The sequence below is a fragment of the Larus michahellis genome, chromosome 14 (assembly GCF_964199755.1).
Source record: "Larus michahellis chromosome 14, bLarMic1.1, whole genome shotgun sequence".
In the NCBI taxonomy this organism is placed as follows: Eukaryota; Metazoa; Chordata; class Aves; order Charadriiformes; family Laridae; genus Larus; species Larus michahellis.
Window position 1 is genome coordinate 7,610,637 of NC_133909.1, and position 22,843 is coordinate 7,633,479.

General features: G+C 59.9%; 4 protein-coding genes across 4 annotated transcripts; all 4 read left to right on the forward strand.

The window, feature by feature from the left end:
- Positions 1 to 5,474: 5,474 nt before the first annotated feature.
- LOC141751243 (CMRF35-like molecule 7) lies at positions 5,475 to 9,108 on the forward strand. Its single transcript, XM_074607688.1, has 7 exons — positions 5,475 to 5,639; positions 6,476 to 6,805; positions 7,139 to 7,271; positions 7,792 to 7,907; positions 8,209 to 8,249; positions 8,357 to 8,467; positions 8,738 to 9,108. The coding sequence occupies exons 1-7, from the start codon at positions 5,597 to 5,599 to the stop codon at positions 8,810 to 8,812; spliced, it is 849 nt and encodes a 282-aa protein (XP_074463789.1). The 5' UTR covers positions 5,475 to 5,596; the 3' UTR covers positions 8,813 to 9,108.
- Positions 9,109 to 14,716: 5,608 nt separating this feature from the next.
- Positions 14,717 to 16,808, forward strand: LOC141751384 (CMRF35-like molecule 7). Its single transcript, XM_074608031.1, has 4 exons — positions 14,717 to 14,890; positions 15,277 to 15,612; positions 16,076 to 16,154; positions 16,382 to 16,808. The coding sequence occupies exons 1-4, from the start codon at positions 14,857 to 14,859 to the stop codon at positions 16,755 to 16,757; spliced, it is 825 nt and encodes a 274-aa protein (XP_074464132.1). The 5' UTR covers positions 14,717 to 14,856; the 3' UTR covers positions 16,758 to 16,808.
- Positions 16,809 to 20,751: 3,943 nt separating this feature from the next.
- Positions 20,752 to 21,806, forward strand: LOC141751338 (CMRF-35-like molecule 4). Its single transcript, XM_074607929.1, has 3 exons — positions 20,752 to 20,862; positions 20,982 to 21,326; positions 21,497 to 21,806. Exons 1-3 carry the CDS (start codon positions 20,823 to 20,825, stop codon positions 21,649 to 21,651), a joined length of 540 nt encoding a protein of 179 aa, XP_074464030.1. The 5' UTR covers positions 20,752 to 20,822; the 3' UTR covers positions 21,652 to 21,806.
- On the forward strand, positions 21,800 to 22,843 carry LOC141751339 (CMRF35-like molecule 6). The gene is made up of 3 exons (XM_074607931.1): positions 21,800 to 22,012; positions 22,141 to 22,560; positions 22,656 to 22,843. The coding sequence occupies exons 1-3, from the start codon at positions 21,973 to 21,975 to the stop codon at positions 22,838 to 22,840; spliced, it is 645 nt and encodes a 214-aa protein (XP_074464032.1). The 5' UTR covers positions 21,800 to 21,972; the 3' UTR covers positions 22,841 to 22,843.

Genomic DNA, 22,843 nt, shown 5'->3' on the forward strand with positions numbered 1-22,843 from the left:
AGGGTTCCCCCGCCCGGAGGAGGAGGAAGAGGGGAGTGAAGGCTGGTCCCGCCTGGGGGCGGGGAGGCCGTGAGAGCTCTTCTTCACGCAGGCAGTGTCCGTGGCAGCTTCCACACAACCGTTGGTCCCTCTCCAACTCCCCCCCCGCCAACTCCGTCTGCCGCGATAGAAGCCCTCCCCCCGGGTCTGCAAAGAGCCCGGCGCTCCTTGCTCTCACTACCGGGAAATGCAGCCCTTCCTTGCGGGAGGCGTCCACAGGACACAGTCAGGTGGGACTGGAAGGCAGCCCTGGGCGGGGAGGTTTCCTGCTGCCAGCTCCGATCAGTTGCTGAGTTGAGAGCACAAAGCCAGGTCTGCTGTGCTGCTTGAGCCGTGCTTCACACCCAGCTTGTTGGTATTCACATTAGGGAGCCCCACACTTGCACCAGAGCTGCTCCGGCCGACACTCCTCCAGCCATCAGCCCATACAGCTGATGGGCTTCCATGGGCAGTGGCAAAGCACAGACCTGGGTGGTCACCAGGGTTAGCGATGTGTTACCCCAGGGAGGGGCAGCGCCTTGTGCTAGACAGGCTACTTCAGCTTCTTTATGAAGCTGGTGCTAACCTGAGCCTGGCTACCCCAGCAGCTCCCCTTCAGAAACCCACTGCATCTACAGAGCCCAGTTAGGAGCCTGCTTGGAGTGAAAACCAAATTGTATTTAGAACCTGGACAAATCTGTGCCTAAACCTGGAGGTGCCAGTCGATATCTCATAGAGATCCTTTTATTTACAACTCCCTTTAGAGCAATCTGGTGTTGTTGATTAGACTGGAAATAAATTAATCTTTACTGAGAAGTTTATTTAAGAGACTGAATTCGATCTCCAGTTCCCTCCTTCCAGATCAGCAGACGGTCCCAAGCCAGAGGAATAGACCATGTTTCCAAGAGCCATCTGCACCTGTCCAATTGCTGTTTGACTGCCTGAGCCTGACTTTGCTAATTATATCTCCCCATTATTTCCTCTGACATCAGAGATGGGTCTGCTGGATCAGATGATTGGTCTTAACAGCCAGAAAAGATAGAAAGCAACCCAGAGTGTCAGGGGGTTTTCAGGCTTGCCCGAGGCCACGAAGCTGAACCCAAGCCCAACACAGACCATCCTGTAGCCAGACCGCCCGGTCTCAAGCACTGGAAGCTGATGACCAGCACAAAAATAAGTGACATCATGAGCCACAGTGTCTGGATCAGATAATTTACAAGTGGCAAGGCCAGCATCATGGTTCAACATAGTGCACACACTCCACAGCAGGTAGGAACAGGAAGACAAGAGCAGCAAACCTCAGGGAGACTTCAACAAACCAGGGGAACTCTCTCCTCTTAAATACACTGAGAACTTGTCAAAACCCCATGGGTGTCAGCACAGTCCTTTCCATTGGTGCCCCAGTGCTGTAATGGCCCCGAGGGTGGAGACATCATGCAAACATGTCTTAAGTGCATACTCAGCCTTCTTCTGGCCCAGCACCTACACAGAGTGCAGTTACTGCCCCAACACCAGCTGCCTGCTGGGTCACACAGACCCCAGAGACCCAGATCTGCTGCAGGCGCTGTGCGACTCTGCCCTGGGCACCCAAGATGTGCTGCTGCTCAGACAAACCTCTCCCAGGGGGTGGGATGAAATTAACCCCCAGTGAAGTGGGGAGGAACATCCCAATGCACCACCAGGTCTGAGGCTCCAGCCCTGCTTACCTCTGGAGGGGTATTCCCAGCACATCCCTGCTGCAGGAGAGGCTCTGAGAGCATCCTCTGACCCATCTCAGCTCCAGCAACATTTGTCTCCCTTTTCTGAGTTGTGAGGGAGAGCAGCGAGGAGCTGCTGCTGAGTGAGGAGACCCTCATAAAGCCAAATTCTCCTTTCCTACCGCAGGCACTGGCGTTACACCAGAGACGCATTTGGCCCTGCAGGCTTAACAGCACTCAGGAGGAAGTCAGTTTTCCTATCTATCATGATATCGCCAAGTGCAATGCAGCCTAATGAGACAACACAGATCGCCGGCAAAAGACAAGCATCAGCACAGCCTGGCACCGCTCCAAGGGCTTTATACTGCTTTATGGCTCTGTGGGACCTGACCCCTTGCAGATAAGTGGTATCAGCAGCTTTAGCAGAGCCCAGCAGCCCGACACCTGCATCACCCTCCTCCCCTCACACACCAATTAATGCCTTTCCCCACCATCCAAAGCAAACCACTTGCTCTCCCAGCCTCCCTCAGTCCCTTGCAGAGGTTCCTGGGAACCAGCGAGCAGCTTATAGCCCTGAGCGAGTGCTGACCAGCTGAAATCAGTGCAGAGCAATGAAATCAGAGGAAATGACTTGCAAACGGCAGCACTGATTTCAAACAAACCTGCAATTTAGCCCCATTGTTTGGTCTGCTAGACTGTATCTCTGATGGCTTAATTACTTGTCTATTTGCCTTGGGAAGTACAACTATAACAGTGGAAAATTTACAGCCAGCTCAGGAGTTTCTTCTTCACTGTCCTCTGTGCCCAGTCCTGTTCATTCTCAGTCCAATGCCACTGACCCACTGTAGTATCTCCCTGATCTGCCGTTACAACACTTTCTGGGGGAGATCTGAGCCCCACGAAACTCATTCCTTCCCTGTGAACTAGGGAGGAGCCAGAATTTCACCCTTGGAATCTGTTGAATTTTGCTTTCTTAATTTCACTGTAATAACTGACCCCTGCCTTAGCCTTCTCTGACTGAGGAGTCCGGCCTAAGGCACGGCCCAGGGTAAACCTTCCACCACCACAAAGCCTGCAAGGACTTCTCTCTCTTACTAGCTTTGCTAAGTCAGGAGATCTGGGAATGATCTGGGTTTATCTTGGTTATCTGAGATGGCAGTGGAAGGGAGAGATCAGACAATGCATGCTCAACCAACCAGTACTAAAGGAGCTGCATTAACAATTATTATATTCAGCCTTATCTCCTAAGGACAATTTCACCAGAGATGCCAAATCTGCCCATGAAAGCACAGTCTGAAACAGGCAGATTATTTTTCAAAGGTCCTAGATTAAATAACAGAATCGGATGTTGGAAATGTCATTGAAGCCCAGAGCAGAGGAGGACTCTGGAAAGACTCAGCTGTGGCGGTGGGCAGTAAGGTGGGATAGGGGCTGGCGCTGGGTCATGCACCGAGGGGGGTCTCCACACTCTGCCTGATCAAATTACTGCCTGTCCTAGGAGGGCTTTGAGCTTTTTTGTTAAGGCCACCACTAGCGACTAAACCTTGCCCCAGAATCTCTCCAGAGACAAGGCAAAAGCAGCCTCTGATCATGTCTCTCCCTGCTGGGCAGGGGCTGGGAACCACTGCCCGCAGGCAGGCGCTGGGCTGGGGCTGCAGGAGCGCAGGTGTCAGCTCATCTCCCTCTGCCGTGTTCCCATCGCCAGCGATTGCTCTGCTGCTGCTGGGGCCGCTTTGCTCACTGCCACGGCTACTGAGCCACACGCGAGTGCTTGCTCCAGCCCCAAGTGTGGCTGAGATGAAAAGACGAACTGATTTGTCCCTGTCGGGATGCATCAATGGGATTCCTGAGAAGAGTTTCAGCAACGCTTCTTCTCTTACAGAATAGCCTTGCCTTGTGTTTCCCGAGCCACTTGCTGCTGGAAGAGATAGGGTCTCGCCTCAAGTGCAGGGCAGGACCCAGCTCTGGCCAGGCAGGACCTGGCTCTCCCCATCAGGTCCCCCTTGCTCTGCCCATGGCAGGGAGGGCAACATCTTCCCAGCCACAGCCGCCCCGCAGAGCTGCTGGTGCAGAGCCCGGGACCTTCTCCTGCCCTTTGCTGCAGCCTACTCCACAGGCGGCTGCATTTATTCCTTCCCCCCCGGGGTGTCTGCAGCACCCCAGTGCCTGTGCCCCAGCTGGAGGCTGTCGGGGAGGGCTCTGCGGTGGGTGTCTCTCTGTTTCTGCAGGGGACCAGGCAGCGCGGCTCCGCACCATGCTCTGCTGCATTAGTTTCTGTCTGAATTGCTCCACTCCCTTTCTGCTTTCATCACTTTCAACATGACGCTCGCTTTAATTGGAATAAATATTGCAGCCCCTCGTGTGACAGAGCCTCTCACATCAGCACTCCAGGGTTCCTCGCCCCTGCCCACTCCCATCTTGCTCTTCCTATCCAGGAGCACGTTCACAGGCTGCTGAGGTGGTTTCAGCCTGAGGCACTGAACTGGAGCCACCCCCTTTGCAAAACCCTTATCAACACCCTGCACCCAGCATCCCCGCTGCAGCCAGGGCCCCTTCGCTCAGGCAGAAATATCAGGGTAAAACCTCATGTGGGAGTTGCAGCTTCAGTGCTGGGCGGCTGTAAATCACTGCTGTGTCCTCGAGGGCAGGAAGAAGATCTGCCTTCAGCCACTGTAACGGAGTGAGGAGCTCTCTGGAGGGTAACATGGTCCTGGGGACTGTGATGCTGGGGGGGAACTGGCCCAGGTCTGTGCTGGGGGTCCCAGGTCTGTGCTGGGGGTCCCAGCCCTGCGCTGGGCTGGGCAGCTGCTCAGCCTGCTGAGAAACCAAACATGAAACGAAGAAAGGGAAGGGGAAATGATACCTCTCATCTGATGGTGACAGCACGGATGTGGCTTGGAAAATTCCTCCAGCATGTCTACCAAAGTGGCTGTTTGAAGAAGTGCTTCTGGCTGCTTTCGGGTAACCATGCTGCCTTCGAAATATCCAGCCAGCAAATGCCTCTGTAGGTGCCTTCCCTGTGCATGTTCCAGCTGGAGCCTCCACCTCTGAGACACTTCTCCCAGTCTTCCTCCCAACCCCAGGGAATGGTGGGAAGGGCTCTGTGTGCTTTGCTGGGCAGCAGCAGGGATGCAGCTTCCCGGTGCACATGCAATAACCCTCGCAGGGTAAGTTGGTGTCTGCCTCTCCTGCCTAATGGGTTCCCAGGTGAGTTGACGCCTCCTTCTTTGTGTTTTGAAGAGCTCAGTCCTCTGCCATGTCCCGCAGCTTAGCACCGCTGTACATTAGCGGCTCTTGGGTACCACCAGGAGTGGACTATCACCAGGAGAGCTGGTGCGTGACACCTTGCCAGGGATGAGCTCTCCCACCCCAGCATCTGCACTCCCGGTCACACCAGGGCTGGATCGGGACAGCACAGACTCCGAGGCAGATGGAAACCCCAGCTCCTCCAGCTGCTGCTCCTCATGTGTGCATCCCAGAGCAACCCAGCACAGGGGTACCAGCAGGAGCAGAGCATGGTCCACTGGCCCATGATGGTTTGTCCATCCTCAGCTTGTCCATCATCATTTCTCCTCTTCAACATCAGGTTTTCCCCTTTGAAAAGCTGAACTTAGTTTTTCATCAGCCCTGAGCGAGTTTGGAAAGAAGTGTTTGGTGCGGGTATCCCTGGCCCGTAGCAGCAGCGGTATGTGTTGCCCCGAGCTAGAGAAGTGAGGCAGAACCCACGCCCCGGGGGAAGTGGAACCAGGGCAGGAAGCCGAGAAGCGGCAGCGCAGCCGTGAAGGGCTCCTTCGAGGGCGTCTGGCACTTGGTACGGCCACTGCTGGGGACTGGTAACGCCGGGGAGTGAGGGCTGAGCCTGCAGCCACCCAGTGAGCGGGATGGGGGAAAGGTTCCTGGTCTGGACCTGGATTCTCCTCCCAGGTAAGAGCAGGATCTTCTCGTATCAATGGGAGCGGGTAAGGGCTCATCAGGGCTGTGCCAGCCTTCCAAAATCCACATCCTCATCCAACAGTGATGGAAATGCCTTGTGGATATATTTCTTCCCTACTTTCCCCTCTGCCAAGAACTGATTAACTATTTCAATCCCACATAGAGGCTGGAAACATTTTCCAACCCACAGACCCCTAAAAACACCCCACGGGAGGCTGCAGGGAGCCTGCAAATCCCGTGACCCGCCGTCTGCCATGAGAGCAGCAGGCAGGGGGGGCAGGGCAGGCAGGGTGGGCTTGCTGCCTTGTGCTTGCCAGCAGAGATGGCCTTTAACAGAAACCTGAGCGCTTTGGGGTGAGCAGTAGCATCCCAGGGGGTTTGTCTTTGGGAGAGGGCAGAGGTGAAGGAGGGCAGGGGGCTGCAGACCGAGGGAGATATTTAGAATTTCTTCCTTTTTTTTAAACCTGAGCCTGGGAAAGCCTGGGGGGGGCCTGTCCTGCCCAGGGCTGGAGGGGCAGCTCTTCTCAGAAGAGCCCACTGGCAGAAGCAGAAGGGGGTTTCCAGGTACCGGGGTTTCATCGGGAGGCTGAGACCATGCGGTTTCCCCTGTGCCCTCCCTCCCTCCTCGGCATCTGGCCCCACATAGCCTCCCTCCACCTTGAAGCCAGAGCCCTGGGCTGCAGCCCCACTGGCTGCAGAGAGTTTTTCTGGGAGCAGCACGAAGCGGCTTGCATGGTAGGGGGACAGGCAGTGGGCTGGGGACAGGGGGAAGGCTTGTGCGTGGGCTTGTGCTTGCCCGCAGGCTGGTATGGCCTCTATCCCTGCAGGATGCTGGGCTCTGCAAGGTCCCAAGGAGGTGAGCGGCTTCCCGGGGGGCTCCGTGGAAGTACCCTGCAAGTACAAGCCGGAGCTGGCGGATGCCAATAAGTACTGGTGCAGGGGCAGCAGCTGGTTTTCCTGCTCCATCCTCGTTCAGACCACGACCCCCAGGAACGAGGTGTTGTGGGACAGGGTCTCCTTGCGAGATGACCCCGTTCACCACATGTTTGTGGTGACCATGGAGAACCTGACAGTGGAGGACAGCGATCAGTACTGGTGTGGGATCCAGGTAACCTGGTATGACCCCATGTTCCCCGTCATGGTGTCTGTTCTCCCAGGTAAGCTCCTGACGTGGCCGTTCTGCTTTGATGGAGGCTGGAAGTGCAGAGGAAATGGAGGCAGGGGAGGCTTGGGAGAGAGGACGGGGAGAGCTGGGGATGGAAGAAATTCCCCTCCCAATTGCCTTCAGTGATCCCCCAGTATCCACCCCCTCGCTCCCACGGTGTACACAGCCTCCCTGGAGCGACACTTGGCATTTCCCAGCCACCCCCCATCACCTCCCTTCTAGTAGCCTCTGTGGCCCTGAAGCCCCCAGTCACCAACCTCAGCTACAGCCCAGGACCAGCTAACACGCACCACGGCGCTTTGCTTCCCATCTTTTTCCACCACAGTGCCCAGGAGCACACAGTATGACCTTCACACGACACAGAGGGAAGAGGCCACATCTGCTCCTACCTTTCCATGGACTCCCCTGGAGCTGGAAAACACTGTGTCCATGCCAGAATACAGAAGCCTGCAGACTAGGTGAGTGCCAGGGCCACTGGGGAGGAGAGGGTCTGTCCCCAGCACAAGGACCAGGCAGCCTGAGGATGCAGGGTCCAGCTCCAACGTGCCCACAGGGCTTTGGGGCCAATGGGGCATCTCCAGAGAAAGCAAAACGTGATTCTAAGGGGACTGCTGTATCCCTGGATGCTGTAGGACTGTGCTGTTTGGGGGTCCCAGGGTCTTTGCCCAGCTCCCGCAGGGCTGGAGGGATTCCCAACACCCCAGGCAGGCCTGTGCTGCGTCTGGGCATTTGTCTGTGGAGGTGAGGGATGAATCTGTGCAACTCACTCAGGCCAACTTGGCCAGATATTGCACATACACGTGCATGATTCTGTGGCCAGGAAACCTGGGAGAAATCCTTGGAACATCCTTGCCAGTCTGGGGAGTCTCATAGCCCCTGGGTTTGTGCCAAATACAGGCACGAAAGCCCTCCCCAGGGCACAGGGCTGCAGAAGGGGCAGCACAGAGGGGCAGTTAACAGCCTTTTCTCCCCTCCTAGAACCCTAAACCTGCTTGTCCTGTTCCTGACATCCGCTGCTGTGCTGGTGCTGGTGCTGGTTTTGGGCGTCATCATCTGCCGTAGGATTAGAAGGGCATCACTGGAGAAGAGCAAAGGTACAAGTGATCTGGGGTTCCAAGCTGTGGCCCTCCTCTGTGGGGGGGTCCCCCCAGCACACCACAGGCTGCCCTCCCGCTCTCATCCCAGGGGTGAGCAGGGCTTGGGGCGAAAGGGGCTGGAGCCCTCCCCAGGACCCGCCATGGTCCAGGAGCTCTTGGCAAAATCAGACCAGACTTGAGGTTGCACAGGAGACGATGTGACACCCATGGGGAAGGGCTCAGGACCCCCCCAAAATGCTCCCTTTCAGCAAAGGGAGCTCTGTGCTGGTCTGACCCATTTCTCCTGCACTTCCCCCAGCGGCCCAGGCCATGGAGAGGAGAAGGGCCAAGGACCTCCAGGTACTGCAGGTGGCAAGGCAGTGGGATGGGGGTCTGGTGATGGCTCCACCACGAGGGACCCGCTGCCTGGAGCCCGCCTGGTCCCCAACACACCTCGTCACCTCCAGGTCCCTTCAAGCTGGAAGCGAGCAGCCGCTTCCAATAACATCTACATGAACAGGGAAAGGGAGCTCAGCTTGCCTGAGGATGACTATGAGAACAGACCGGCCAAGTGGCAGGTAAAGGGGGCTGGGGCAGCTCCCCGAGCACGCAGCATGTTACCCCACGGGAGCTCCTTGCTGCCAGCCCCACGGTGAGGAGGAGCTGCCCGGCTTTGGGGTCACACTCCTTCCCCCACACCAACCTTTCCCTTACCTTTAACCGCCTGTCCCAGGCAGCAGCTACCAAAACCTGTAGGAACTGGCATTATGTCGACATGAACTTTTAGGGCTCTGGCACAGGCAAACCTGCAAAGTGCCACAGATCTTCACATTTCTCCCCCATTTCAGGACTTTGAAAAAGAAGACGAAGTTTCGGTTTCCAGAGCTCCAAATCTGCAGCCGATCTACATGAACACACGCTGAGCGGCTCCGCTCTTGGCCCCTCGCTGCCAGAATCCCCGTGTCCAGGAACGGGCATCCCCTGTGGCTCGCCCGACATCGAGGATGTGTTTCCCCACTGCTGCTCGAGCTCTCTCTGCTTCTCCTGTTGAGATTCCCCGTATCCTGCAGAAGCAACCCCAGTCCCCTCCGTACCACATGAGACCGGGGACCCTAGTGTCCCATGGGGTCCCGCAGCATGACACACACGCCACCAGGCCAGCAGTGCTGTTTGTCCCCACCCTGCCATGAGGTTATTAAACAAGATGAGATCAGAAGGTATGGGATGTGTTTAAAATATCCCTCACTCAGGGGTTAAAAGCCCGTCGTTCGTGGTCCTGGCTGTGGGGGACCAAGGGATGCTGCTCTCTGGCAGCCCCTTCTCATGCTCCTTGGTTCTTGTGCTCAGCAATAAGGAGGAAGTGGAGGTCACCATTTGGTCTGAGATATGACCTCCATCCCCTTCCTGGCCCTGGTGACTCCGAGGCGCCCCAGGAAGGAGGTGGTGGTACAGCCAGTGAGGCCACCCATGTTCCCACGCAGCCCTCAGACTTGTACTTCTTTATTTTTACCTCGTTGGTACCTCATTCTCTTCCCTCTGGCTCTGCACAGAGTGAAGGGGCTGAAGGGGGATGGAGGGAGGGTCTGGTGGTAACCTGGCTGCAGGGGGTCCCATCCTGCTGCCCCCAGCCCGGCCTCCCATGCAGACGTCAGGATTTCGGCTGCATATCCCAGGCTGAGGAGCTGCGGAAGGAAATGCCCCTGTTTGGGTAGATCTCGTCATCTACACAAATATAATCACCCTACTGCGAAATGGAAACCTACGCATCAGTTTTAGAAAGAGGAAGAAAAACCACAAGGATGGAAAGAAAAGGAAGTGGGGAGATGCTGCATGAAGGGCCTGCGGACAGCCCTGCGTCGGCAGGACAGCACTGGGGCAGCCACGCCAGAGCCGGAGCTGGGGGGAAGCTCAGCTCCATCCCCGCCACAGGCCAGGGGAGCTCCTCCAGGTGCCACTTGCACAACCCAAGCTCATCGTCTGCAAGAAGGTCCGCTGCCGAACGTGGAGGTGGAGCATGGGGGGAGCTGCTGCCTGGACCAGCTCCAGCGATGGAGCCATGCTCCCAATTTTTCCACTGAATGCCAGCTTGGTCATACCTGGGATAAAAAAGCCAGAGAAGGAGGAGGAGGAGGAAGTCCCACATCATCCCAACCATTCTGCCCCAGGGGGCACCATCGGCAGAGCTGACCCCCAGCCACCCAACTGCAGCCCTCTGCACCGTACAGCAGCTCCGGGTGATGTCCGGATCACTCCCGCTCCCCCCTCTCCGTAGGTCTCAGGTCCCCCACTCCCCCCCACACCAGCTCAGTGCTGCAGACCCCAGCAGAGGCTGAGGCTGGGACCAGGCACCCACACCCCCGAGAGCTGCTATGTCCCCACCACGTCCCCCTCAGCCAAAACGCAGCCCAGGGGCTGAGCTGACACCCTCCGAGCGCCTGGGAGGCTGCACCCATCCCGGAGTCCCTCCTCAGCCTGGCCGAGGGGGAGCACCAGGACATGCAGCCTCCAGCACACCCAGGAACACAAGGTGGACTCTGCAAAGATCAAAGCTCCCGTGCTGGTTTTGCCCCATTTTGTTGTTGGAAGCTCTGTTCAGCTCCTGTGTTCCAGCACCTCTCTGCAACAGCTATTTGGGGTGAAGACCCCTCCCCTCCTAAACCCTCCTGTCAAGTGGGGTGCATGGGGCCATGTCCTGTTTCTGCAGCTGCCCACCCTCCCTGTTATGCTTCAGGTGTGCCAGTTTGCAAAAAGCGTCTCAGCAGCTTCTTACCCGCAGCAAAAACCTCCCAGCCCCAAGGCGAAGCCTGGCCAGATAAAAATAACCCGGCAGCAGAGCAGCGCGCTTCGCCGCTGCCTCTTGCACAAATGAAAAAGCAACAAAAGAAGCCAAAAGCACGCATCAGCTCAGCATCCTCCAGTTTGCTTGGGAGGCTGATGCTCGTGAATCTCCAGAGCAAAGCTGGACGATGGGGATATCGGCGGGCTGGGTCTGGCTCCTTCTCCCAGGTGAGGACAGGTTCCAACCACGCTGGTGATGCTCCTGCTCCTGCTGGCACCAAGGGTGCTGAGCCCCCCCCAGGGGCACGGGCTCCCCGCTGGGCACCGACAGAGCCAAAGTCTCCCATCACCGCAGCCTCATGTCTGGGACTAAACGTTGGCAGACGGGGTCTCCCCCAAAGCGCTTCTTTCCAAAGGGAGCCAAGAAGGAGAGGCTCGGGGGAAGGCTGACTTTGCAGCCCTGTTTCTCTCCTGGTGTCACTGTGGGTTTCTTTGCAGTTTGCCAGGCTCTGGTTGTCCCCAGGGAGGTCAGTGGCCGGGTCGGGGAGACGGTCTCCATCCGCTGCTGGTACCCCCGGGGCTACGAGGGCTACAACAAGTACTGGTGCCGAGGGGCCAGCCGGGACTCCTGCCGCAAGGTGGTGGAGACGGAGGGCAGTGAAGCGCCCTGGCAGCATGGCCGGGTCTCCATCCAGGACAACCATGTCTTCTGCGTGGTTCTACTCACCATGAAAGGCATCTCTGAGGCGGATGCTGGGAGCTACTGGTGCGGGATTGAGAGGATGGGCAGGGACCTGATGGAGCCGGTGACAGTGAGGGTGGTTCCAGGTAAGCCCTGGTGTCCAGCCGGCTGGCAATTTTGCTGGCCAGGACCCTTTTTTTGGAGAGGCCACTGGCTCATGGGCCAGCAGTGACCTGGGAGGAAGCAGCAATGCAGGATAGAGCCCCTGGGCTCTGATCCAGTTCTACCACCCAGTATAAACTAGTGGCAGTGGATGGGAGGGGTGACAGGCTGCTTTCTTCAGAGGATGATCACAGATGCAGGCAGAGTGTGCTAAAGCCCAATGCAGGGTCCAGCCCCGGGCTGTTTTTGGGGCTCCCAGCACCCATCACCGAGCAGGCAGGACGGTGGAGCCACCGGCTACACACAGCAGTGAGCACTAATGCTGAGCCCCAGTGCGGAGGCCAGGGAGCGCCTGCCAAACCCAGCCTCCAACAGACAAATGATACAATATTTGAGTTTCTACACAAGGAAAAGGGGTAGATCCAACCTCACTGGCCTTGGGGAAACCTCTGGCTCACGGCGGGTGGAGAGATGTCTCGCCATGGGGAGACACAGCCCAGAGAGGCGAGGGGGAGGCAGGGGGGCAGGCAGGCACAGACAGGGTGAGTCCCACAAGGATGCTGGCAGGGCAAAGGCATGTGCTGGAGCGGACGCAGGCAAGTATTTGTCTGCTGCTGGAGGAGATGTGGGGGACCCATGGTCACTTCCAGCCCCTAGTTCCCACCAGGACCTTCTTTTATGCAGCTGTGCTGGGTACCACGGCAGGTCCCCAGACCACCCCTACCCCCTGGATCTCCACCACCGTGATGGAGCATCCCCCCCCCACCAACGCCACCACCAACGCCACCACCACAGGGTGAGTCCGGGGCTCTGGGGCACAGGGTGGGCACGGGGAAGGATGGTGGGCTCTCACTGCCTCAGGCAGCACTGGGTGCCCCTGAGTGAGGGGGCTCAGGGAGACACGCAGGGTCTTCATCTATCAGCCCAGGCATTTGGGAGTGATGCAGTGGCAGAGACCAAATTGAGGTCCCAGGCTGCTGTCCTGCTTTGCCTCCCACCCCACGGCTGGCTGCAGAGGGGCTGGGGGAGGGCAGCAACGTGCAGGGCACTGCAGAACAAAGCCCCAGCGTTGGGAAGGAGAGAGCCAGCCCCGCTCCTCTCCTCTTGCCTCCATCCCCAGAGGGCCAGCCCTGAGTGCCCTGGTGCCCAGCGTGGTCCTGCTCTCCCTCCTGGCTGCCGCAGGCTCTGCCGGGCTCCTCTATGCCCTGCGCAGGAGGAGGGAAGGTAACGGCACCCACGCGTGCCCCGTTCAAGGCACACCCCTCTGCCTGTCCCAGGACCTGGGGGACAAACCCAGAATGGGCACAGGGCTACAGGGGGTTTCGCCCTCCCAGCGACACAGAAACGCCCCCTCCATGTCTCTTATTTCTGGCACACTGGCCCCTCGCCCCAATGCCCCCACAGCCCCCCGCAAGCCGGGTACCGCTGCCGAGCCGGACCATGGGCCCATCTACGACAACGAGCTGTTCCTGGCAGAGGTGAGGGCCCCTGGTGCGGGCAGTGCGGGCAGCGCGGGCAGGGGCCATGCAAGGCGGCTGCTCACCCTGGGCAGCCCCCGCGCTGCCCACCCGTGCCCAGGGCTGCGGGGACATGCTGCCCCATTGCCAGGGTGGCTGCTGTGACACGGAGCAGGAGGCCAAGCCAGAGGACCACGGCATCTACACAAACACCCTGTGTCAGGAGGAGGTGATGGGGATGCCCAGCGGACATTTCCCAGGACAAGAGGTTTCCTACATGTTCTAGCAGAGCATCCCTCATGGACAGAGGGTCTCTGCGGGGCTGCTGCCGGGGATGTCCTTGCTGCAGCAGAGGAGGCGAAGGAGCGCTGCAGGAGGCAGCTGCTGCTGTCCCATCACCGTGGTGTCTCGGTGGTCTGACAGCCTCTGCCCGTGACGCTGGAGCCCAAGGCCATGCTGGCACCGTCCCCTGGCCTGCAGGACCCCGAGAGCCCCCTGCCCCTGCGTTGCTTTGGCAGATTGACCCACGCCTCTCGGCTGGCAAGAAACCACATCCCTGATTCTTCCGCAGGCTGAGGAGCGGGATGTTTTCCCAGCTCAGCAGCAAACAGATTGTTTTGGGTTCAGATAAATCCAATAAAGAAATTCCTCTGCAGGGGCTCAGTCTGGAGGGGAAAGGGGACAATCTGCTGTGCCCACAGAGCTGCTTCTGCTGCTTTTGTCCCGTTTGGGGGTCCCCAGGGCACCCCGGTACTGCTGGGGCTGCGTTAGGAGGAGCCAATGGGACATGGCACTCAAAGTAAGGAAGACAAGAGCGGCTGGGGGGCGGCTGGAGCCCTGGCTGCTCATCCTTTCCAGGCATGCTTATCAGCAGAAAGCAGGTTTGCAGTTCCCAGTCACTTCTTGGTTTCAGAACTTGCTGCTATTTGCAGTGACTCAGTTCACAGCCGGTCAGATGGTTCACTGGGAATGAATGGGTTACTTGATCAGAAGGAAAACCCAGAGCTTCCTCTTGCCATGGTGTGGGGACAGGGGGGACAGGGAGGGGATGGGATCAGGGGAAGGAGCAGCCTCAGCCTTCAGCAGGACCCGGGGTTCGTGCTTTCTGCTCTTTCCAAGGGGCATCAAGGAAAGAAGCCGTTGGCAAGGCAGGTGCCAGGGAAGTGGCTTTGCTTTTTGTGCCTGGGTTTCTAAAACTTTCGGTGGAAACATTTAATTTCAGGAGAAAAACAGTGTTGTCACTCAAAACCCATAGCTGTGCCAAAAAAAGGCCTTTTGTGGGGGGGAAATGAAACACTTCTGCTTGAGAAAATGAACAAAAGCAGCCCAGCTCGCACTGGCAGCTGGCTTGGGAGCCGGGGAGCAGCGGTGCAGTGGGGTTGGATCTCCATCACCCCAGTCCATCACGACCAGGAGAGCATCCCAGTGGTCCCAACCGGTCCATCCGCAGGGGCTGACCTGCATTCACCCTACCCTGGTCCCCGGACGCCTTCTCTGGCCTGGTCCCCCTGCGAAGACCCCGAAGCCTTTTCTACGGGCTTCGAAGGAGGGAAGGGGCGGCATTCTCTGCTGGGACAGGCATCGCAGCAGAGGAGCCCACTGCATTTTGGCATTTTGCTGGGAACCAGCAACTGTTTCAGAACAAAAGCAGAATCTTTCTCATGAGACACCCCCAGGGTGAGTCACGGTCCCTGCGCAAGGGAGAGGAAGCAACCGCCTTTAAAGGCATCCAGGGTCTGTGAGTGAACACTGCCCAAGGAAGCAGCCGGAGAAAGAGGTTTGGGAAACTCCTGGGAGGCCCCGGTGCGTATGAACCCGGCTCCATCCTGCTGGACGCTTTGTGAATAACTACAAGGAAAAATCCGCATCGGGAGTGAGAAGCTGGAAAATGAGGATTTTCCTGGTTTGGACGCTTTTCCCAGGTGAGACCCAAGAGCACAGGTCAGGTGGTTCCCACGCCATGGGCTCTGGCAGCTCACTGCAGTCACAGCAGGAGCCCAGCGGGTACTGTCCTTTTCTGTGGCCACCAAACGGCTACAGGGGGTGATCTCTGAAATGTGCTTGTATCGCTTTCATATGAACCCGGGTAATAAGGCTTTTTGCCCATTTAATTACACGGGGGGTGCTTGACGGGGGCTCTTATTTAATGACCGGGGACATCTCATCTCATCTCAGCAGCGCTCCCTGGCACAGCAGGTGCAGCCCGCCTTGGGACAGGGTGCCCCCGAGCATCCCGGGCTCATATCCCTCCCAGTTCCCTGAGGCGATGCCGGTACCTGCTTGTGGCACCTCTCCCTGTCCCCCACAGGTGGCTGGGCGGTGACAGGCCCCACGCAGGTGACTGCCAAGCAGGGCGACTCGCTGACAGTGTCCTGCAGCTACAAGCCGGGCTACGAGCTCTACCCCAAGTACTGGTGCCGCCCTGGCTTCCTCTGGTTTTGCTTCACCTACATCGTCCAAACCAATGGCTCAGAGGTGACGGTGACACAGGGTGGGGTGTCCATCAGGGACGACCACAGGGCACGCTCGTTCACGGTGACGCTGGGTGGTGTTACGCCGAGGGACGCAGGCTGGTACTCCTGCGGGGTGAAGGAGAGACTGTGGTTCAACCCGTGGCACAGCACCGAGGTGACGGTCTCTGCAGGTAAAGCCGGGCCGGGAGCAGAGCAGGTGTGTTCGATGGAGCCTGTCACTTGGGACACAGTGCTGGGGACAGGACCTCCCCAGCCAGGGGAACACAGGGGCTGTCAAAGAGGGAACAAGCTCCTTGCGGGCACCGAGACCCACTGGAGGCTGCCCCAGTGCAAATTTGGAGGAGGGACGGAGGGGCATGTACAGAGCTGCATGCAGAACAGAGCCTCTGCCTTGCTCCTGTTCAGCATCTCTGCTTCCACAAGCCCGTCCGTTGGCGTTTCCAGTCCCTCCCAGTAAAAACCCTCTTTTTCTTCCTCCTCCTCCCCATTGCCCAGCGCATTGCCTGGAGATCCCCATCTCCACCTCCTGCACCTCCATGGCCAAAGTCTCGGGGCAGAGACCCCCTGTGCAGGGGGCAGGATGGGGGGTGGGGGAGGTGTCCACTTTCCTCTGACTCTGTGTTTTCTTCACAGCTGATTCAACCGTGACCAAACCCAGTGACGTGACCGCGTTGGCCACCAAACCCCTGTGCTCCGCGGACTGTGAGAAGCTGTGAGTCAGGGCTTGGGCTCTGGGCAAGCACCCAACAGCATCCCCCAGCCTAAAACACCTTTTCCCCTGCATGCATCCCCCAGCCCTGGGTCCCCTTGGTTGCGGGAGTCCCAAGGAGCATCCGGGGGGCAGGTGGGGTGGCCGGTAGTTGTGCAAGTGCCCCAGTCCCCATCCTTGGTGCCCAGACCCTGCTCAAGCTCTAGCATCGTCTCCTTTCTCCTACCCAGGTCCCAGCTTAGTATCACCCACCTGCTGCTCTTCCTCAGCGTGAAGGTGCCCATGGTGCTGGCCCTGGCATGTGGGGTTGTGTGGGTGAAGAGCCGGTGCAGGACCCGCGACGGGGAAAACCTACAGCCCTTCGAGGTTACCGGCAGCACCGGGGCACCGGGCTCCCCACCTACCCCAACCACCCCGGAGCCGCAGGGACACCCTCCTGTCCCCTTGCCCCCCACCCTGCCAGGGCTGCGCTACCCATCACGGACGCCCCGCGCCGGGAACTGCTGGGCACCGGGTGCTTCTCCCTCTGTGAAGCCTCGGCCCCTCCTGGAAGCCCCTGTGCTGGAGAGGGGAGGGTCTGGGGCACAGAGAGCTTGCGTCTGCTGAGCTGGAGCTGCCAACTGAAGACAATTTTGCAATAAAGCCTGGGTACCCTGCAGGTGCCTGTCTGTCTGTCTGTCTGTCCGTCCGCCTGCTCCCTCCTTCGGCTGCTGGCACTGCCCGGGATGCTGGTGGCTGCCGATGCTGATGTGTGGGGAGGTGTGGGGACATGCTGAGGTGTGACTGGGGGGGACTTGGGGTCAGAGGGGGCCACGTTGGTGTCTGCTGCACCACGACCCAGTGCAACCAAATGCCCACCTCCAGCTGAGCGAAAGCCGGGGATCAGTGTCCTTCCACAACTGCCTCCTCCACTACAACAACTTTCCACCTTGAGACCGAGACCCAGCTGCACCATGGGGCTCCTTTTCTCATTGCTCCTACTATTTTCCAGGTTCTGCATCTCCAAAAAGCGGGCACCTGCACACTGCTGAAATCCTGCCAAAACCCTGCTTTTTGCATGTCCTTGTCCCCCACGGAGTGGCTGGCACCAGCAGCCATGCCACAGAGAGCAGCGTGGCCACCTCCATCCCTCCTCAGGCTACTCCAACATTTCATGGCGCAACCAGCTTCACCGGTGTGTCGTCCCCCCCCCGAGAGCTTTAGAGGAGAGTTGTTTCTCCTCAGCTTTGTTTAAGGAACTGAAATGCCTGGGGTGCCAGGAGCGGGCATGAACCAGGAACTCACCGTCTGATACAGCCACACGTGGCAAAACCTCTGCTGCAGACACAGCAGTTTGGCTGCCCGGGAGGGAGCGAGCTGGGGACCCCGGCCCTGTGCCCCGTACCTCACTCTCCCTGCCGCCCTCCTGCCCTCTCCTGCCAGGTAGGTGCTGGGAGTCCACAGGGGACGCAGGGGCCGGGGCTGCGCTTCCAGCCGCCTGGGTCCCAGCTCCTCGTTTGTTGTCTGGAGGGTTTGAAGGGTCTCATCTTCCTGGGCCTGGCCAGTGCCACCTCCTGAGTGAACATGCGGGAGTGGGAAAGCTCCAAGAAGGAGGTACCTGGGGAGCAGGTGGGATCTTCCATGTCCCCAGCGTGCCCCATCCGGGGACAGTCCCTGGCACTGTGAGGTGGGGCAGCCCTGCCCCAGAAATACCATGTGCAGAGAGGATGGAGGTGGCAGCTCCAAGGCAGAGCCACAGGGAAACGCAGAGCTCCCAGGTTGTGCCCTGCAGGGGAAGGGACCCGAAAGCAGCTGCACAGGGACACCCAGCGCCCAGAGCCCAGCCCAGGTGATGCTCAGGGCAGGGACCCTTCGCCCCCGAAGAGCTGCTGTCAGGGGCCAGAGTTCAGGGCAAGGCACAAGTCAGGGACAGGGGCACCTCAGTTGTGTCTCCACCTAGGAACACCCTCAGCACCGCTAAACTACAACCAACCATTGGCAATAAAGCTGCCTCCTCGCCTTCACCAAGGCCAGAGGTGCGATGGTACCAGCAGCGGGTCTGCGTGCAAGGCTTTGGTCTGAGCCAGGACCAGCCCATGGCCATAGGAGAAAGTCCCTGTGACACCCAGTGTGGTCCCTGCGCATGGGCTGCATTTTTCCTGCCTGTCCGCAACTGTCCCCAAACTCTCGTTCACCCCTTGGAGCTTCTTCCAAAGGGTTTGCCCAACCCGGCACAGGCTCAGCAAGTCGTTGATGTGTGGGAGGGAGCATGCTGGGGGGGACTGGTACTTCCAGGGGACAAGGGATGGGGATGAGGAGGAAGCCTGGAAAGACCTGATCGGGGCATGGGGCTATGTCACGGATTGAGTGATGCACTTCACTCGTAAGACAGAAGCGGCAACATATTTATTGATAGAAAACAACAACTTAACAAAGTTTGATAGTAAATGCGACAGTGGTTTAACAAGATTTGATGGCAAGGTACACTGCATAGAGGACAGGAGCAGACAAAACTGTCCCTCCCATTGAGACGAGGTTCAGAGAGGACACCCTGGCTTTTGAAACTCCTTCTCAAAGAGGGGTCTGGGTGCCGCTGGATCCATCCAAGCCCCAGACTTGGCCAATGGCTTATGTCTAAAGTATTAGACCTGCACAATCACTCTGAGTTATAATCTTAGTGAAGCTTCAAAGTTTAGCATACTATTGGCCACAAGGGATCTCTCAATCTCGAGAAGTAACCTCGAGCGGTGTCCCCACTCAAGGCGGGATCCTGGCGTGCAGCCCACTGCCGTGCAGGAGAGCTCAAAGCGCTCTTGGGCTGTTCACTATTTGTGGGGGCAAGATTATTGAATTATAGTCATATTCACATACTGACCACAGTACCAGTATTATGGTTGGGTGGGTGCTTTTCTCAAGTTAGCCCTTGGCTATTGTGTTGTTATCTCTCTCCCCACAACCACGCTGAGCTGGATGCAGCCATCACCATTATGACCACCACGGGTGGCTATTGCTTGGGCAGATTACAGGAGACGAAGATCAGGTTGGGGGTGGGGAGGAGCACGCCATCACAGGCTACTGAGCCGCAGCAGAGGGGACAGCCCGGTGCAACATGCTGGCCAGGGCAGCGGGGATGGGTGCTCATGTCCAGCTGCACAGGGCCAGGGGGCTGGGGCTCCTTCTCTGGCAGGACTGAGCCACCCCTCAAGAGGCAGCTCGCCCCAAGGCACCCTGCCTGGCTGGAGAGGCTGGCCAGTGTGGCAGCGAGGCAGGGAGAGGCAGGACTGCACCCCACTGTGGGGGCAGTGCAGGCGGCAGAAAGGGGAGCCCCTGGGGCAAGGGAAGGAAAGGGGGCAAGAACAGGGCAGCAGCACTCAGGGGACACTGCATGGATGAGCTCTCAGTGACCTGGGAGGCAGGAAGTCAGCTGAGACCAGAGGAAACAAAAAAAAACCACACTCTTGCTAAACCTTCAGCAGCAACGGAGTTGGTACCACAGGCAGAGGAGGAAGCCAAGTCCCAGAGACCCAACAAAAAAGGAACGTGAGGGGCATGGCCCAGGCCAACCTGTCCACGTGGCTTCTGCTGCCACTCACCTGGATGCTGCTGCCAGGTAGGGCTGTGAGGACCCCCAGGGCTCAAGCCCCACACTGAACCGGCGCCATGGGGCAGGACGTGTCAGTGCAGTGGCAGCACTCCCATGGCTCCGTGTGTTCCGCAGGCTGCTGCGTGCTGAGGGCTCCTCACACCGTGTGGGAGTTCCCGGGGGGATCTGTCTCAGTGAAGTGCACGTATTGGGGTGGTTATAAGATGAAGCCAAAATTCTGATGCAAACCAGAAACAGATTCTGACTGTGTTGCTGACATGATCATTACCACGAAGAATCACACCATGATGAGGCAGGACCGGTTCTCTATCCAGGACAATCGCTCATGGCGGGTGTTCACAGTGACCATGGAGGGCCTGACCAAGGGGCTTGTGGGCACCTGCCACTGCGGGGTGTGAACAAACACAACAAAGCATGATAAGTCTTTCAAAGTGAAGGTGATCGTGTTGCCAGGTCAGTCCCCGCACTTCCACTCCGCTCACAGCACCAGTGACCACCATGTCAGGGGTCCGCATCCGGGCTGCGGGAGGAGATGGTACCCGGGGTAGGGGGGAGAGTGACAAGGGCAAATCACTGCCTAGACGCACCTGCTGCATCTGTGCCCTCTTCACATTTGCAGGCCCGTCGCTGGCCCCTACCCTCCCTCCGACCATGGACGCTCCACAAGGGCCCCCCGACACGTTCCACTGCTTCCCGGTGGTGGCCGGGCTGCAGGTGCTGGCGCTGATAGCCATGAGCGGAGCCGTGCTCTGGGTCAGCCTGCGGAGTGGCTGAGACCCCAGCGGGGATCCCCTGGCCGCAGCCGGCGCCGCTCCGCTCCGGGACGCCACGGCCTCGACGGCGAGGGCGGCGGAGGCAGCACCGGGGCTCCGCCGGGCCCTTCCCACCGCCGACGGGGCTGCAATAAAGCTTCTCCGCCACCGCCCCGCGCCTCCGTCTCTTCTCTGGGGCGGCCCCCGCGATCAGGCAGCCCCCGGGGTGCCGGCGCTCCGCCCCGACGGGGCGGGCGGTGCCGCGGGGGCTGGCCGTGCCCCGCGGAGAGGAACCGGGAGCGGCAGGACGCCGAGCTCCGCCATCCGCCAGCGACCATGCAGCTCCTGCCGCTGCTCGCCTGGACGCTGCTGCCAGGTAATGCCGGGCCGGAGCCCCCCCTGCCCCGGAGTGGCGCCGGGGGGCGGCCCGACGCGGGGCCGGGGGCGGGCGCGGCGGCGGCGGCAGCACTCCCGCGGCTCCGTGTGTCTCCGCAGGCTGCTGGGCGGCGGTGAGGGGTCCCGGCACCGTGTGGGGATTCGTGGGTGGATCCCTCTCAGTGAACTGCACGTACGAGCAAGGCAATGAGATGAAGCCGAAATTCTGGTGCTCTCCGACAAGCATTTTTTTTACCTGTGATGATGACATCGTCATCACCTCGATGCATCATCCGGAGGTGCGGCGGGACCGATTCTCCATCCGGGACAATCGCTCACGGCGGGTGTTCACGGTGACAGTGGAGGGCCTGACCGAGCGGGATGCGGGCATCTACCGCTGCGGGGTGCGATCGGGCTATCCCCGGGTTGACGAGAGTGATGATGTGGAGGTGATCGTGTCCCCAGGTCAGTCCCTGCACGTCCCCACCCGCCCGCACAGCACCAGTGACCACCACGACGGGCATCCGGGTCCGGGCTGCGGGAGGAGATGGTACCCGGGGCGGGGGGGGAGAGTGACAAGGGAGGGTCAGTGCCTGGACGCACCCGCTGCATCTGTGCCCTCTGCAAATTTGCAGTCCCGTCGCTGGCCCCTACCCTCCCTCCGACCATGGACGCTCCACAAGGGCCCCCCGACGCGTTCCGCTACTTCCCGGTGGTGGCCGGGCTGCAGGTGCTGGCGCTGATAGCCATGAGCGGAGCCGTGCTCTGGGTCAGCCTGCGGAGCGGCTGAGACCCCAGCGGGGATCCCCTGGCCGCAGCCGGCGCCGCTCCGCTCCGGGACGCCACGGCCCCGACGGCGAGGGCGAGGGCGGCGGAGGCAGCACCGCGGCCCCGCCGGGCCCTTCCCACCGCCGACGGGGGCTGCAATAAAGCTTCTCTGCCACCGCCCCGCGCCTCCGTCTCTTCTCTGGGGCGGCCCCCGCGATCAGGCAGCCCCCGGGGTGCCGGCGCTCCGCCCCGACGGGGCGGGCGGTGCCGCGGGGGCTGGCCGTGCCCCGCGGAGAGGAACCGGGAGCGGCAGGACGCCGAGCTCCGCCATCCGCCAGCGACCATGCAGCTCCTGCCGCTGCTCGCCTGGACGCTGCTGCCAGGTAATGCCGGGCCGGAGCACCTCCTGCCCCCGAGTGGCGCCGGGGGGCGGCCCGACGCGGGGCCGGGGGCGGGCGCGGCGGCGGCGGCGGCGGCGGCAGCACTCCCGCGGCTCCGTGTGTCTCCGCAGGCTGCTGGGCGGCGGTGAGGGGTCCCGGCACCGTGTGGGGATTCGTGGGGGGGTCCCTCTCGGTGAACTGCACGTACCAGCGCGGCAATGAGATGAAGCCGAAATTCTGGTGCTCTCCGGGAAGCATTATTTTTGCCTGTGATGATGACATCGTCATCACCTCGAGGTATCATCCGGAGGTGCGGCGGGACCGATTCTCCATCCGGGACAATCGCGCACGGCGGGTGTTCACGGTGACGGTGGAGGGCCTGACCGAGCGGGATGCGGGCATCTACCGCTGCGGGGTGCGAACAGACTTTCCCCGGGTTGACGAGAGTGATGATGTGGAGGTGATCGTGTCCCCAGGTCAGTCCCTGCACGTCCCCACCCGCCCGCACAGCACCAGTGACCACCACGACGGGCATCCGGGTCCGGGCTACGGTAGGAGATAGTACCCGGGGCGGGGGGGGAGAGTGACAAGGGAGGGTCAGTGCCTGGACGCACCCGCTGCATCTGTGCCCTCTTCGCATCTGCAGACCCGTCGCTCAACTCGGCCCCCACCCTCCCTCCGACCAAGTCCCGCCCGCCCGCGGCGGGGACGGACGCTCCGTCGGGGACCCCCGACCCGTTCCGCTACTTCCCGGTGGTGGCCGGGGTGCAGGTGCTGGCGCTGATAGCCATGAGCGGAGCCGTGCTCTGGGTCAGCCTGCGGAGCGGCTGAGAC